The sequence below is a fragment of the Ovis canadensis genome, chromosome 12 (assembly GCF_042477335.2).
Source record: "Ovis canadensis isolate MfBH-ARS-UI-01 breed Bighorn chromosome 12, ARS-UI_OviCan_v2, whole genome shotgun sequence".
In the NCBI taxonomy this organism is placed as follows: Eukaryota; Metazoa; Chordata; class Mammalia; order Artiodactyla; family Bovidae; genus Ovis; species Ovis canadensis.
Genome location: NC_091256.1, coordinates 63,003,882 through 63,018,871, shown reverse-complemented (window position 1 = coordinate 63,018,871; position 14,990 = coordinate 63,003,882). Strand labels below are relative to the sequence as shown.

The 14,990-nt window shown below is 51.5% G+C and overlaps 1 protein-coding gene across 2 annotated transcripts in view; it reads left to right on the top strand.

The window, feature by feature from the left end:
- Nucleotides 1–14,990, top strand: part of KAZN (kazrin, periplakin interacting protein) — a 1,331,681-nt gene that overhangs the window by 1,240,444 nt on the left and 76,247 nt on the right. For both annotated transcript variants that reach the window (XM_069545947.1, XM_069545948.1), the window contains one exon: nucleotides 9,594–9,730. In XM_069545947.1, coding sequence (XP_069402048.1) covers nucleotides 9,594–9,730 — 137 coding nt within the window. The remainder of the gene's footprint in view (nucleotides 1–9,593; nucleotides 9,731–14,990) is intronic.

The following is a 14,990-nucleotide window of genomic DNA, read 5'->3' as shown; positions in this document are numbered from 1 at the left end:
GTTCCGGGCCCATCCCCTGCCACTATTTTTAGTGGTGATCTGGAGGAAGGAGGACTTTCCTGGACTTGCCTTCGGAGTCTGGAAAACAAACACCACCCCCTCCCCACCCTCACCCTCCCAGTTTCCCTGGCAGGAAGTGGGAGCCCAGATTCCCAGGCCTGCCACTCACCCTCCATGCTTCTGGATAAGCTCTGAGCTCTTCAGAGCTGAGGGACAGGCGGCAGCAACAGTGTGCCCCTGCCCTCAGGTAGGACCTCAAACAGCCTGAGACAGGTCCCCTCTGCCCCCCACAGTCTCTCTTATCACACTGTGTCTGCAGGTGTCTGATCCCCTCCTGAGGGTTGGCCTTGCCCTCCGTCTCAAGTTTTTCCAGGGCCGCAGGACTTCTGTGATGGTCCAGTGGTTAAGACTCTGCTTTCCAATGCATGGGGTGAGGGTTCGATCTTTCATTAGGGAATTAAGGTCCCACATGCTGTGGGTGCAAAAAAAAATTTTTTTTAAGAAAAAATTTTTTTACCCAGGGGCACTTTCCTGGTCGTCCAGTGGTTAGGACTCCACACTACCACTGCAGGAGGCGTGGGTTCGATCCCTGGTTGGAGAACTGAGCCACGCGGCAGAAAAAAATTGTTTTTCCCATTGGGAGCCCCAGGCATCTCTGCTTGAGACAGACACTCTCCAGGTGGCTCCTCCTCTCATCGCCCCTCTGCCCAGGCTCCCAGACAGCCTTCCAACCTCATGCACTTGTGTCCTCTGCTCAGACTCCCCCAAGAGGGCGCCCCTTCCCTCCCAAGACCACCTGGTCCCCTTAGATGGTGATGACTGTTAGAATGGTACTAAAATACAAGCCAGCAAGCACTGTCAGGCATAGTTAGAGCTCTTACTTTGCTTTAATGCTCACCCCAGTACAATGAGATAGAAGCTGTTATCCTTCTTTACACATGAGGAAAAGACATAGATTGGTTAAGGAATTTACCAGAGCCACACAGCTCATGAATGGTGGAGCTGGGCTTAGGACCCAAGTCTCTGTCTGCAGAGCTTGGTTCCTCAGCCATGCCTGGACCCACTTTCCTGTGTTACCTCCTCTGTGGGCACCTGCTCAGATGAGCAGTCCAGCCCCCATGCAAGGCTCACAGGCATGGTTGGGTAATACGATTAATTGCCAATATTGAAAAATAAGGAGATACTTAAATCTAGACTATGGAATTTTCTACAAGAGTCAGCAGGTACAGTAACCCTGGGCCCCATTCAGTCATGGAACAGCTGCCCTTCCTTTCTTACGATGATCCCTGGCAGGCCTTGTGGTTGTCGAATGTTCTAGCATGGGTGTGGTGTCCTGTCTTGAGCCCCTAAGCTGGAGAATCAGGGAAGGAAGAGGCACCTTGAGATAGCTGGCAATTGTGAGCATGCCCACATCCCCACTGTCAAGCCACCAAGTCATCACTCCCCCTACTTTCTTAACCTGCATGGACCATGCCTAGTGCCAGCTCCTGGAAATACTGTCAGATGAGGCTCACACCCTGCCTTCAAGCAGCTTCTAGGCTAGTCTGGGGGGCAGGAAGATCCTGAGCTGTCCCTCTGTCCCCAGGCTGCTGGTACACATCCCTGTGGGGAAGACAGGGCTCCCCTGCAGTGAGTAGAAGCCTGAGCTGTGGACTTTGGAAACCCAGAAAGAAACTACCCCAAATTCAAAGAAGAGAGAAAGGCAGGCATTCCCTGGCAGAAAGGCAGGGATATGTAAATGTCACTTCCTCTCAACAAGCTCAGTCTATGTCATATTAGATGGTGGCGAGTTCAGCACAGAAAAAATGAGTGAGGAGAGTGTCCAGGGAAGGCTTTGCTGAGAAGTTGATGTTTTAGTCAAGACCTAGAGGAGACAGGAAAGGGACCACGGCGGGGAACAGCCAGCCCAGACATGCTGAGGGAATAGGCATGAACCAGGAATAGTGAGGAGCAGTGGGGCAGGGATGGTCGGGGAGATCATGAGATGGGGGGTTGGGGGATGACAGGTCACATGGCCCTGATGGGTCATTCTAAGGACTTTGCTCGCACTTGAGTGAGATGGGCTGTAGGGGAGGAGCAGAGAAGTGACGTGATCTGACTTGCATGTTAAGGGGACACTCCCTGCTGAGCTGACATAGACTTTAGGGCTGGGAGACCAGTTAGGAGGCCACTGCACAATGCAGTCCCACATGGTGGTGACACGGACCAGGGTGGGGAGCAAGGAGTGGCGAGAAGAGGCCAGATTCTGGTAACATGTTGCAGGCAGGGTTGACGTGGCTTGCTGATGAGTTGGGTGTGGGGCGTGAGAGAAATAGAATCAAGGAAGGGAGATTCTGGGACTTAGGGTCAGAGGAACTGGAAGGTTAAGGTCACCATGAACTGAGTTTGGGGAGATGAAGAGGAGCAGGTTGTTGGGGGGCTGATCAGGGACTCAGGTCTCTCGCGTGTGATGTTGGATAGGATGGGGTGGCACTTGGCTCTGAGTGTGGAATTCCAGGCAAGGTCCAGGCTACGTGGTATGGGTAGATTTAAAGCTGGGAGGCTGGACGAACACAGTCAGAAAACTGTGGAACGGAAGGGCCAAGACCTCTGATGCCCAGAGGTCAGAATGAGGGGAGATCAGACAGAGAAAGGAGCCAGGAGGGCATGGAGCAACCTTCCCTGTGAAGTCAAGTGCGTTAGGCAAGGGTGGTGGGGTTTGCGGCTCAAAGGTCATCGGTGACCTGGGGAAGAGCACGTGCCACAGAGGATGGAAGAAGGGCAGTGGATGCGCCTCAGCCCTGGAGGGCAGGGGGAGACAGAATAAAGGCAAACAGAACCATGTCTGCCCCCAAAACCTTGGAAATACTGGATGCTACTCAGTGATAGCCGTGGGCCAGGTCCCCCTCCTCCCTAGGCTATCTGCTTCGTTCAGTCGTTCGTTTGAGAGTCAATCCACTGGTTTTTACTGAGCACTTACTATGTGCCAGATACTGTTCTAGATCCTGGGGATACAGTGATGAACAAGGCAGACCAGATCCCTGCCCTCAAGGAGCATATGTTGCTCATTGGGGGTGGACATAAAGTTACGTAAGTAAACTCAGCAATCCATTTATCTTTGACTCAATTCAGGGAAACAGTCTGCTCTCTCACCCTTAAGCACGCAGGTTGGAATCTGTTTGCCACCATCTCATTGATGTGAATGAACTGCCTCTTTCCCTTTTGGTTAAACGGAGCTGAACTTGGTTCCATAAAGTACAGTGGTAATCAGCACAGTGCTGACCTGGAAGAGGCTCACCAAACCATTTTCAAACATGCCAGCTCTGATCAGTTAGTGATGGTCTCTGCCTCCTCATCTGAGGCAGGGCTGGAAAATCTGAATTTACCCACTGTAGTCCCAAGGCAGACATCCCCAATCAACCCAGGTTCCTGTAGAGCCTGGTTGATTAGTCATGTCTGCATTGACACAGGATTGTAAAATGAGAACCTATATTCCAGATATTTTCTTTCTCAACCCCAGGCAGGAGGCTGGAAAGGTCACACTGCCTAATTTTTTAGGCTGCACTTGGAGAGAGCAGCTGTGGAGATTATGCAGAGATCATGGGCCTGGAAAAGACCCTGATGCTGGGGAAGATAAAAGGCAGGAGGAGAAGGGGACAACAGAGGATGAGACGGTTGGGTGGCATCACTAACTCAATGGACATGAGTTGAGCAAACTCCAGGAGATAGTGAAGGACAGGGAAGCCTGGCGGGCTGTAGTCCATGGAGTCACAAAGAATCGGACACAACTGAGCAACTGAACAACGTGGGCCTGAGCATCAGAGTACTGGGGTCAGGTGTCAGCTCCGCTACTCATTGGCCGTGTGAGTGGATCAACCCACCTCACCTGGCAGTGAGAAGAAAGGGGGGTGGTTTCCATCTGGGAGGAGCAGAACTGCCAGTGTATTTCACTCAACGGTGCTGACTTCAGAATCAGGAGACCTGGGCTGACTGGCTGTGTGATAGTGGATATTCTTTCCCTGTCTGGGCCTCAGTCTCCCCATCTGTAAAGGGAAGTTGATCTGGAAGAACATTTTGGTGAGTGTTTATTAAGAGTGGTTTGCCAAGCCCTTCTGGCTCCTGCCTGCCCACCCATGCTTTCTCAGAATCTGTAGATGCTGAAGAGGTTAACCGGTCAGGAATGTTGAATGGAAAAGAACGGGAGCCCCCTGCTGGCGGCAGCTGGGATCATCATTGCAGACTCAGGTCTGCTGACCCTGCTGGCTCCCCCATCTCTACCTCTGAGCCCATGTTTATCATCAGGCTAGAATTTTCACAAGGTCTCTTGTCCATGGACCATCCAAAACGAGGCCTGGAGTCTTCTGAGCTCAGACTAGTGGGAAATCTGACCCTGTGGAACGAGTCCATGCCTTGGGCTGGCTGAGGATCCTGCAGGTAGGAGGAATGGATGGTGGAAGATTCCCTAGGAGACACAAACATGCGCGCGCGCGCGCACACACACACACACACACACCCACCCACCCACACACACACACACACACACACACACCCTCCTTCCAGCAGTCACGGAGCAGTCTTGGGATGTAAGAATGTCACACCGCCCTTAATCGAAACCTCAGAAAGCCCCCTTGGGGTTGTAAAACAGCTGCAGAAACAGTGTCTTGTAGCAGGAGTAACTGGTGTGAATTTTCGGATCATCCCCTGGTTTTCTGGATCGATGCAGGTTCTATGTTCACAATAATACGCTTTCACAGTAGGGGTGATAGAGGAGCGTGAGTGGTTCAAGGTCAGATGCCAAGGATGCAGGGCCAGGGTCTGCATGGGTCCTGGTGAGTCAGTTAACCCTTTGAGCCTCAGTTCCCGCCTCCATAAGGTAGGCGCAGCCCCAACCCCCAGCCCAAAGTCCCGAGGAGCAGATGAGACCAAGTGGGCCATGCAGGTTTGTTGGGGGTTGGCGGTTTGGGAGCCAGCAAGGCCATGGGATAGGAGGGTGGGTGAGTGTCAGGGCCAGGAGGCTGCCGCTCACTGTTTGGCCTTGTTCCTTAGTCTCCCTGGGTGCCCACTTCCTCATCTACAACGTGGACTGGCTTAGAGCTGTGCCTGGCACATGGGAATTGTTCTGATATCTTAGAAACTGAGGCTCAGGGAGATTACATGACTTGCCTGAGGTCTCAGAGCCAGGGAATTTCCTCGTCCAATGGTTAGGACTCCAAGCCAATGCTAGAACCAAGATCCTCTGACCTCAGACCAGGGCCCATCCCACCTGGCTGTGTGATGTTGGCCGAGGCCTTGGACTTGTCTGTGGGGGACAGTGATCAAAGCGAAGTCTCCTAGGACCTCAGGAGCCAAAGGAAGCTCAGAGTTGAGCACGCCCATGATGGTGGGGGAACTGAGGTTGGGCAAGGGAAAACCTGAGAGGCTGGTCCCTGTCTGCCCAGTGGGGTTCTCACTGCAGCACTGCCCCTGTGGGTGAGACCACCCCCCCCCCTCACCTCATGCTCAGAGTTAGTTAGTGTTAGTCACTCAGTCGTGTCTGGCTCTTTTCAACCCCATGGACTGTAGCCCGCCAGTCCATGGAATTCTCCAGGCAGGAATACTGGAGTGGGTTGCCATTCCCTTCTCCAGGGGATCTTCCAGACCCAAGGATTGAACCGGAGTCTCTAGCATTGTGGGCAGATTCTCTGCCATCTGAGCCTCCAGGGAAGTGTGTCTCACGCTCAGAAGGGCCCCGTAAAATCCCTCACTTTCCAGGCCCACAGCCCCTGGAAGCTCAGAAGCCGACAGTTAACCTGTACTGTTCTCTTTACAAGACAGCTGTGGCCTCGCATTGCCTGGGCACTGGAGGTGGGGGTCTGCTGTGCTGGGGTCAGGGGACATCTCTTCTCTCTCTGGTCTCCACCTCCTAAGAGTCATGTTTGCAGAAATCGAACTGGGGCTGACGCCACTCACCCTGCCCCGCGTCTGGGTTAGGTACTGTAGGGACCGAGCCAGGGAAGGAGAAAGGAATCTGCTGTGGAAAGGCAGAACTCAGGAGCTTGAGAAAAGTGAGGTCCCCAGAGAAGCGCCATGGTCTTAGGCCACGCCTGGGCCCCTGGTTCCACCCTCTAGCTCACTCTCTATACATCATCTGGCCTCGAGTTAGAAAAATCAGTCCCTCCCCACACACCCTCCCTCCCACCCCCGGAGTCCCCACATTCCCCGGAGCCTGGCTGGTTTCCCGCAGGTTTGCCGGGCATGACATCTCCATCACCATGGCAGTGGTTCCGGTGGCCCAGCTGCCGGCTCGGGACACGCCTGGGTGAAGCCGGGTGGTGGAGAAGGAGAACAGAGCACTGGGGAACTTGGGGAGGAGGCACGAGGCTGGTCTCAGAGAGAGATCGTCGTTCACGCTCACGGAGCATCACCTGTCACCTCGTCTTGTGTTAGGAACGTTTGAAGAATGTCAAACAGAGTTTTAAAGGAGAAATTAAAGTATGCTTATGACAAAGGAAGGAAGGACACTTTCATTGTATAATTTTCATAGCTGTGTGTCTGTAGTTTACATTATTTCTTGGGGAGTTTGTCAGGCTAACCTCCCTATTTCCCTAAATAGTTACAATTCTGATTCCCCCTTTGGGGAGCCCCCCATCTGTTGGGGTGACAGCACCTGGATGCACAGGCATGTTCAGGCTCAATGGAGAGACACACCCCCACTTCCCTACCTGAGGCCAGCGCAGGCATCCCCAGGCACCCCCAGGTCCTGCTCCTCTGTGTGAGTTCCGTAGACTGGGTTGTGGATGTGCTTCTGAAAAGCTGGGCGGACAACACAGCAGCTTCTTGGTTCTCACCGTGGTTCCAGAGGCATTTTGTCTTCATTTGTAAGTGGTCTTCACTTGGCATTCATTCCAAGAGATTCAGCGTCCGTGTTTTCTTGATCCTCAGCCTGCCAGGGGTCCAACCCAGCGTCAGGCCCAGCAGGCCTGGAATTCCAGCCTCGCTGACCTAAGTTGCTGCTCTGGCAAGCTGGCCATGAAGGAGACAAGTCCAGCTGTAGGAGCCAGGAAACTCAAAGCTGTGATTTAAAGCCCCCCGCCCCATGGACCTCCCTGGTGGTCCAGTGGTGCAGAATCCACCTGCCAATGCAGGGGACACGGGTTCGATCACTGATCTGGGAAGATTCCACATGTCACAGAGCAGCGAAGCCCATGCACCCAGCTATTGAACCCATGCTCTAGAGCCCGTGAGCCACAGCTGTGGAAGCCCACGCACCCTAGGGCCTGTGCTCCACAGTGGAGAAGCCACCACAATGCGTGAGCCCTGCTTGCCACAAGTAGACAAAGCCCACATGCAGCAAAGAAGACCCAGACATTAATTAATTAATTTTTTTAGTTAATAAAGCCACCCCCAAGACCCGGAGTCCCCACTGCAAGGTCTCTCTGTGGCTCCTTGCACGTGCCAACACTGCTTCAGCCGACCTGCCTCTGCCCTGTTCTGCAGGTGGTGCTGGGCTGGGGGAGGAGGGTGGAAATGCAGCTTACGTCAGGCTCTGAGCCACAGCGCAGGGTCCCCGGTCCTTATGCCATACTTTTTCATATCAGAAGCTAAGTTTGTAAGTTCAGCATCCAGGACGAGATGGGGGGCACCACCATTGCCTGCCCCATATCATTTCCCTCAGCTAGCCGTGGAGCCAGGACCCTCTGGGATTTGGGGGGCTTCCCTGTAGAGGCAGCATAAGGCCAGGTCAAGTGTTTGGGCCTTGGGGTCAGATGTGGCTGTGTGACTTCAAGCAAATGACTTAACCACTCTGCGCCATCACAGGCTGGAAGCTTTCAGAGCTGAGGAGTTGCTTTGTCCCCTTCCCACCACCTCCACAGTTCCTTCCTCAGTGTTCTCTCCACAGAGCAGGGGTGGGGGGGACAGAGTTCTGGGGACCCTGGAAAAGCAAGGGGGGCCACCCTGATGCTGGAGCCTGCCCTGCACAAGCCTGAGCGTGCCCGTCTTCACTCCCTTCACTGCAGAGCCAGTGCAGTGAGCAGAGTCTGGAGGGAGCACCTGTTGCCAGGAGGCTGCATGGAGTGCCCTGTGCTCTGTGTGTGTGTGTGTGTGTGTGAGACAGCGTCACTGGGATACAATTCACCCAGCATACAATCCATCCATTTGCAGTACATAATTCAGTTGTTTTTATTATATTCACATGTATTCAGCTATACATCAGTATTAGAGTATTTGCATCACTTTAAATGGGGGTGCATCACTTTGAATCCAGCCCTTTGGCTACACCCCAAGTCTCCAGCCCCCACGCCTTCTACCACCCCAGCCCAAGACAATCACTAATCTTTCAATCTCCACAGATTTCCCTATTCTGGACATTACATATACGTGGAATCCTACAGCATGTGGCCCTTTGTGATTGGCTCCTTTCACTTAGCATAATATTGTCAAGATTCATCACGTTGCAGCATGAATCATTGTTTCTTTTTATTGTCAAATAATATATGTTATATGGATTGCTACACTGTTGAAAATTCATTCATCAATTAACGGCCATTTGGTCCTTTCCCCTTTGGCTATTATGACTAAAGATGCTGTGAACACATGTATACACGTTTCTGTGTGGACATATGTTTTCATTGCTCTTAGATATACGCCTAGGAGTGGAATTGCTAGATCATAGGGAAACTTGATGATTCATCCCTTGAGGAACTCTCAGGCTGTCTTCCACCGAGCTTGTACCATTTTCCATTCCCACCAGCAGTGTAAGAGTGTTCTAGTTTCTCCATATCCTCGTCAACACTTGTTACTGTCTTCTTTTTATATTTTAGCCATGCTGGTGAGTATGAAATAGCATCTCACTATGGTTTTGATTTGCATTTCCCTGAAGACTGAGGATGTAGCCACCTTTTCAGGTGTTTATTGGCCATTTCTCGGGGAAATATCTGTTCAGGTCTTTTGCCCGTTTGAGCTTTACGAGTCCTTTATATGCTCTTCCTTTATATAAGCCCCTTATTAGATATGACTTACAATATGTTCTCCTGTTCCTTGCATTGTCTATTTACTTCCTCCATGATGTCCTTTGAAGCACAAAGTTTTTAATTTTGATGAAGTGCCATCTCTCTGTTTTTGCTTCTCATACTTTTGGTCCCATAACTTGCTGAGTGTTTTTAATCAGACACTTTTCCCCATGATGGGAATGGCACAGTGAACTGCTGGGCTGGGTTAAGTTCTGGTGGCTCATATTGGACTCTGAGAGGTCATTTCAGCAGGAAATAAAGGGTCCCATCAGCTTCCCGGGTGGAGGGAGTCACAACCTCACCAGGCCTCCAGCTCTTTCACTCGATCTAGCCAGTTCAGGGCGGGAACAGACCTTCAATCAGGAACTGCCTCCCCCCAACCCCCGGTTGGGTCAGTAAAAGTAAGAAATGAGAATTGGGACTCTAGAGATAGGAGGGCCTGAGTTTGAATCCAGGGAATGCCACTGAGTGATGTGGGAGCCTGGGACAGAAACGTCCTCTTTCTGAATCCTGTTTCCTCCCCTGTTCATGAAGGGGTAGAGAAAAGGGTCCCTTCTCAGTGTTTGCATTCAGGCTGACAGGCAGCTAGGATCTCGGGAACTGACTCAGTCCTCTGTCCTCCAGCCATGAAAGCCGACCGGAAGCGCCTAAAGGGTGAGAAGACGGACCTGGTGAACCAGATGCAGCAGCTGTATGCCACGCTGGAGAGCCGCGAGGAGCAGCTTCGCGACTTCATCCGCAACTACGAGCAGCACCGCAAGGTCGGCACCCCACCCAGCCCCGATCCTCCAGACACCAGACCCTGGCTCCCCGCCCAGCACAGGGCCCGACCTCGAACCTCAGAACACAGGAGGACTACTCGTGCCCCCTTACACTCACGGGGGAAATCCCTGAAGTGTCGGGCCCGGATCTGGGTGCTGAGATGAACACACTCAGCCCCTAATCATAGCTCTGTGTCTCCTGGGCAAACCAGCCTGGACAGGAGGCCCAGTCGGTGACAGTGTAGGCTCTGGATTCCAGCTGGTCTGGGTTCAGATCCCAGCTCCCCATGTGTATGCCCTTGGGCATCTCCTTAACCTCTCAGAGCCTCAGTTTCCTTATCTGCAAAATGGCGATCATGGTGCAGACCTTGAAGAGCTATGATGAGGACCCTGTGAGATGATGGATACAGAGCATTACACATGAGGCTCAGTAAATGTCAACTTTGTGTAGTAAGAGTGTGAAGAGAGAGTGGGGAGAACCATGAGATAGCAAAATTCTGCCTCCCAGGAGAGAGTCCTGGAAGGCTTCACAGAAGTGGTGATGTACAAGTCAGGCTCTGTGGGGTGAGTAGGAGTTTCTGGTCAGATGACTGGGGAATTTGGTTCAGTCAATATCTGGTATATGTTCTGTGGTCATGCCATAGAGAGCTTCTCAGGAGGCACTAGTGGTAAAGAACCTGCCTGACAATGCAGGAGATGTAAGAGACGTGGGTTTGATCTCTGGGTTGGAAGATCCTCTGGAGGAGGGCATGGCAACCCACACCAGTATTCTTGCCTGGAGGGTCCCATGGACAGAGAAGCCTGGTAGGCTACAGTCCATAGGGTCGCAAAGAGTCGGACATGACTTAGCACACGTACATGCCATTCAGAGTACTGAAACACAAAGGAAAGAGAGTCCGTCCCCAGAACCAAGCAGGCCTTGTGAGCCGCTGTGTTTGCAGGGGGAGAGTTGTAACCTCCTGGTGAGCAGGACAGAAAATCTATTGAAAACTGCCCTGTGCCTGATACCACATGACAGTGAGTGAGACCGAGGTTTGCTTGTACTCTGCAGAGAAAATGGAGGTGGGAGACTCTTACGTTTCCTCAGGCATAGGAGTTTTGAGCAGTTCTTCCAACAGCTGGTGGGCTGGTTGCATGAGTACACTCACAGGTGTTGCCTCTGAGCCGGAGTCCGCAGGCAGGAACTTCAGAGACAGGATCTGAATTTAAATGCTTCATCCCCACAGCCCTCTTTGGTCTGCAGCACTGACTCTTCCTCTCACTGCCCAAGTATACAGCTCCCTTCCTTTCCAGAATGAAAACAGCCCTGGGGGAGCTCCCTGGGCCAGGCATCCACAGCCTCTGAATGGTCCACAGTTTCCCAGCTGCCCTTGGTGTCAGCCCCAAGCAGCAGGGCCCCAGCTTCTCATGCTTGTCCTTCTACAGTGGGTGAGCTCAGTCCCTGGAAGTTGGCCTCCCCATGCCTGTCACTTGCAGACAGAGGGTGGCACTGAGTCAGCAACCTGTGGAAGCAGAGAGGAGGAATGGGAACAACTGCTACCTGCTTTCTTGGTCCTCTTCTCTGAGTCCCAGATTTCCTCTGTGTCCTCACTTGGCAGAAGGGTCAAGGGAGTTCTCTGAGGTCTCTTATAAGGGCACTAATCCCATTAATGAGGGCTCCACCCTCATGACCTAAGCACCTCCCAGAGGTCCCACCTCCTAAAATAATCACATTCTCTCTCTCTCTCTCTTTTAAGTATTTATTTATTTGCCTGTGCCCAGTCTTAGTTGTGGCATGCAGGATCTCTAGTTGTGGAATGTGGGATCTAGGCCTCTGATCGGGGATTGAACTCAGGCCCCCTGCATTGGGAGCGTGAAGTCTTAGCCACTGGACCACTAGGGAAGGCCCTGGGATTTCAACATATGAATTTTGGTGGGACAAACATTTGGACTATAAGACTACTGCCTCTCTCAGTCCACCTCTGTCCATTCTCCTTTCCTAGCTGAAGCACCTGTAGTAGGTCCCAAGAACCTGATCTTTCTCCAGCAGGTGAGACAGAGAGAACCTTTGCTCAAGTGGCCCCATGCCCATCCACGGGGAAATATGGTCACCCTTGTTTGAGGCCAGGTGACACAGGGCAGGGGCCAGAGAATCAGCCCACAGTGATACCTGCTTCCAGGGATGTGCTGTCCCCAAGGGCGAGGGGCAGGCCCCAGGCTGTCCTTGTCCTTGACACCACTTGTCCTCAAGTCATCAGCTTCCTTGTGTGTTAGTCAGTGTTCTCCAGAGAAGTGATATATATATATATATATATAGAGAGAGAGAGAGAGAGCACGATTTATTAGAAGGAATTGGCCCACGTGATCATGGAGGCCGACAAGTCCCATGATCTGCCATCTACAAGCTGGAGATTCAAGAGAGCCAGTGCCTCATCCAGCCAGAGGCCAGAGGCCTGAGAGCCGAGCTGTAAGTTCCATCCGAGGGCAGGAGAAGACCCATCCCCAGTTCAGCTCTCAAGTAGGGAGGGCAGTTCCTTCCTCCACTTTCTACTCAAGCCTCAAAAGGATTGGATGATGCTCAACTCACACTGGGGAGAGCCATCCACTGAGTCCACCAGTTTAGATGTTGATCTCATCTGAAACAGCATCGCAGACACAGCCAGAAATAATGTTTAGCCGAAAATCTGAACGCCCCATGGACCAGTGAAGTTGACACATAAAATTAACCATCACACTTGGCCCTGAAGGCAGGTGACACAGAGGTTAAAACCAGATAAGGTTTAGAATCTCACCTCTGCCAGTTGCTAGCCAAGTGGCCTTATCCTTAAAACTGGGATAATGATAGCAAGTACTTGGAGCCCAGCCTTGTTGGCACTGAAGCTTCTGGTGCACAGAAAGCACGGGGCAGGGGGCGGGGCGGGGGGATGCTTGCTATTATTGTTGTTGTTGTTATTATTATTATTACCACCTCTGTGGATTCAGAGTCAGGCATTTGATCATGAAATTCCGCAGTGGGTTTCAGGGCCCTTCTATGGGCCCCTCATCCACCACAGCCTGGTGATGGTCCCCCCAGCAAACCCAGAGAAACACATGGCCACCCACTGTTAGGAAGCTCCTGGCTGGGCAGGAGCAGTGTAAGAAATAAAAGACAAAGTGGTCTATTTTCAAGAATAGCTAGCTTTGAGTGACAGCTTGCTGATGTAATAGCCGATAGCTATAAGGCTTACAAAACCGGAAAGTCTGGGCAAAAAAAAGGGAGGGCGGGATGCCTAGGATTTTCACAGGGGTTCATTGTATTGGTGAATTTAAAACATAAGAACAGGAATAGGGTTTCACTGGGCTCATCCTATTGGTAAATTCAAAACATAAGAATGTAAATGGGTGTGCAGGAAAGGAGGAAACAAGATGTCAAGGAGGCTGTTCAGTCACTCAGTCGTGTCTAACTCTTTGCAACCCCGTGGACTGCAGCACACCAGGCTTTCTTCTCCTTCACCATCTCCTGGAGCTTGCTCAAACTCAGTCCATTGAGTCGGTGATGCCATCCAACCATCTCATCCTCTGTTTCCCCTTCTCCTCCTGCCTTCAACCTTTCCCAGCATCAGGGTCTTTTCTCATGAGTCAGCTGTTCGCATCAGGTGGCCAAAGTACTGGAGTTTCAGCTTCAGCATCAGTCCTTCCAGTGAATATTCAGGGTTGATTTCCTTTAGGAGTGACTGGTTAGATCTCTTTGCAGGGCTGTCAGGGAGACCAGCCCATAAAGAGGGAGGGAACAAACTTAGGTGGTGTCCCAGCAGATTGTTCACCCCATGGTACTCAGCCAGTGAGAACCTGGGGGAGGGACTCGCACGCTACAGTAACTTGCTCTGTGAAATGACTCTGGGTGTTCCTGCCCACCGGACACTCCATCTTGCAAGACAGTCATTAAAGCCTGGCTTCCCCCTACACCTTGTGTCTCCAAGTGCATTCTTTTAAGTTTGGGCTAATGAGAGTGTTTCTCACAGAAGGTCCTAGCTGGCCTCACACAGACCCTAGTCATGGACCCTGCCTCCAGCAGAATGGGAGAGTCTCGGTGAAAAAGCAAGAACCACGCAGAAAAGTAACCCAGACAGGACCTTCTGGCAAGTTCCGAGGGTCCCAGAGGATCTAGGAACGGGGGTGGGGAAAGTATTCCCAGGGTACATGCACCTTGAAGGAGGATAGAGCCAGATCAGAAAAGCAAAGAGGGGGGAATTCCCTGGTGGTCCAGTGATTAGGTCTTGGCACTTTCACTGCTATAGTCTGGGTTTGATCCCTGGTCAGAGAACTAAAATCTTGCAAACTGTGTGGTGTAAATAAATAAAATAAGAAAAGAAGGCATGTGATGCTTATGATAAAAGGCTAAGAGGATCAAAAAGAAAAGGCCATTTCACACACTCTGACAATGGCCATCTTCAGAAGCCACCTATCACCCCCTGACACAGGATGACTTACTGTATGCAGGCATTGTCGTAATCTCTTTACATCTGGTATTTTTCCAGTAACCCTATGCGGTATGATTGTCCCTGTTAGCCCCATTTTACAGAGGTGAAAGCTGAGACATAGGTCAAGTCGCTCATGCAGGGTCACACAGTTATGTAAAGAGAGGAAGCAGGATACAAACCCAGGCATTTAGGCTCTGGTGCTCATTTGCATAACACCTGGCCCATACTGGCCTCCCACACTGCTCTGTACCTGTATAGCTGAACAAATGAGTTACTTTTGAGATTCACTGTTTACAGGGCAACCCTAGGCAAACCACAGAGAAGAGATGGTGGCCACCCCCATCAGCTGTGGGAGGTGTGCTGTGCCTGGCGGTAGCACTGTGACCGACCTGGGGTTTAATAACAAGCATTTCTTCTATTAATATCTTTCAACTAAGGCATCAAACTCATTTTTATAATTGTGCTGATACTTGGGAATAAAAATCCCCATAGGGAGCCACCTTCCTCCAGCGTGGTGCCATTTTTCTTAAGTCACAGATAACTGGGGACATCTCTTAAGTCCAGCAAGAAGAGAGGTGTGGTGTGACGCTGAGGCCTTGTGGCTGCAGCAGCCCCAGGCAGGCATAGATGGTCACCACTGAGCATCAGTGTCGCTCGCATGGAATAGCTTCATAAGATACTACAGAGTCATTCAGAAAAACGGAATTTGGAAAACACTCAATTTTTTAAACTGCTATCTTATTTTATGGGGAGCTGCTGTTGTTTAGTCGCTAAGTCATGTCCGACTCTTTTGTGACCCAGTGGAATGCAGCCCACCAGGC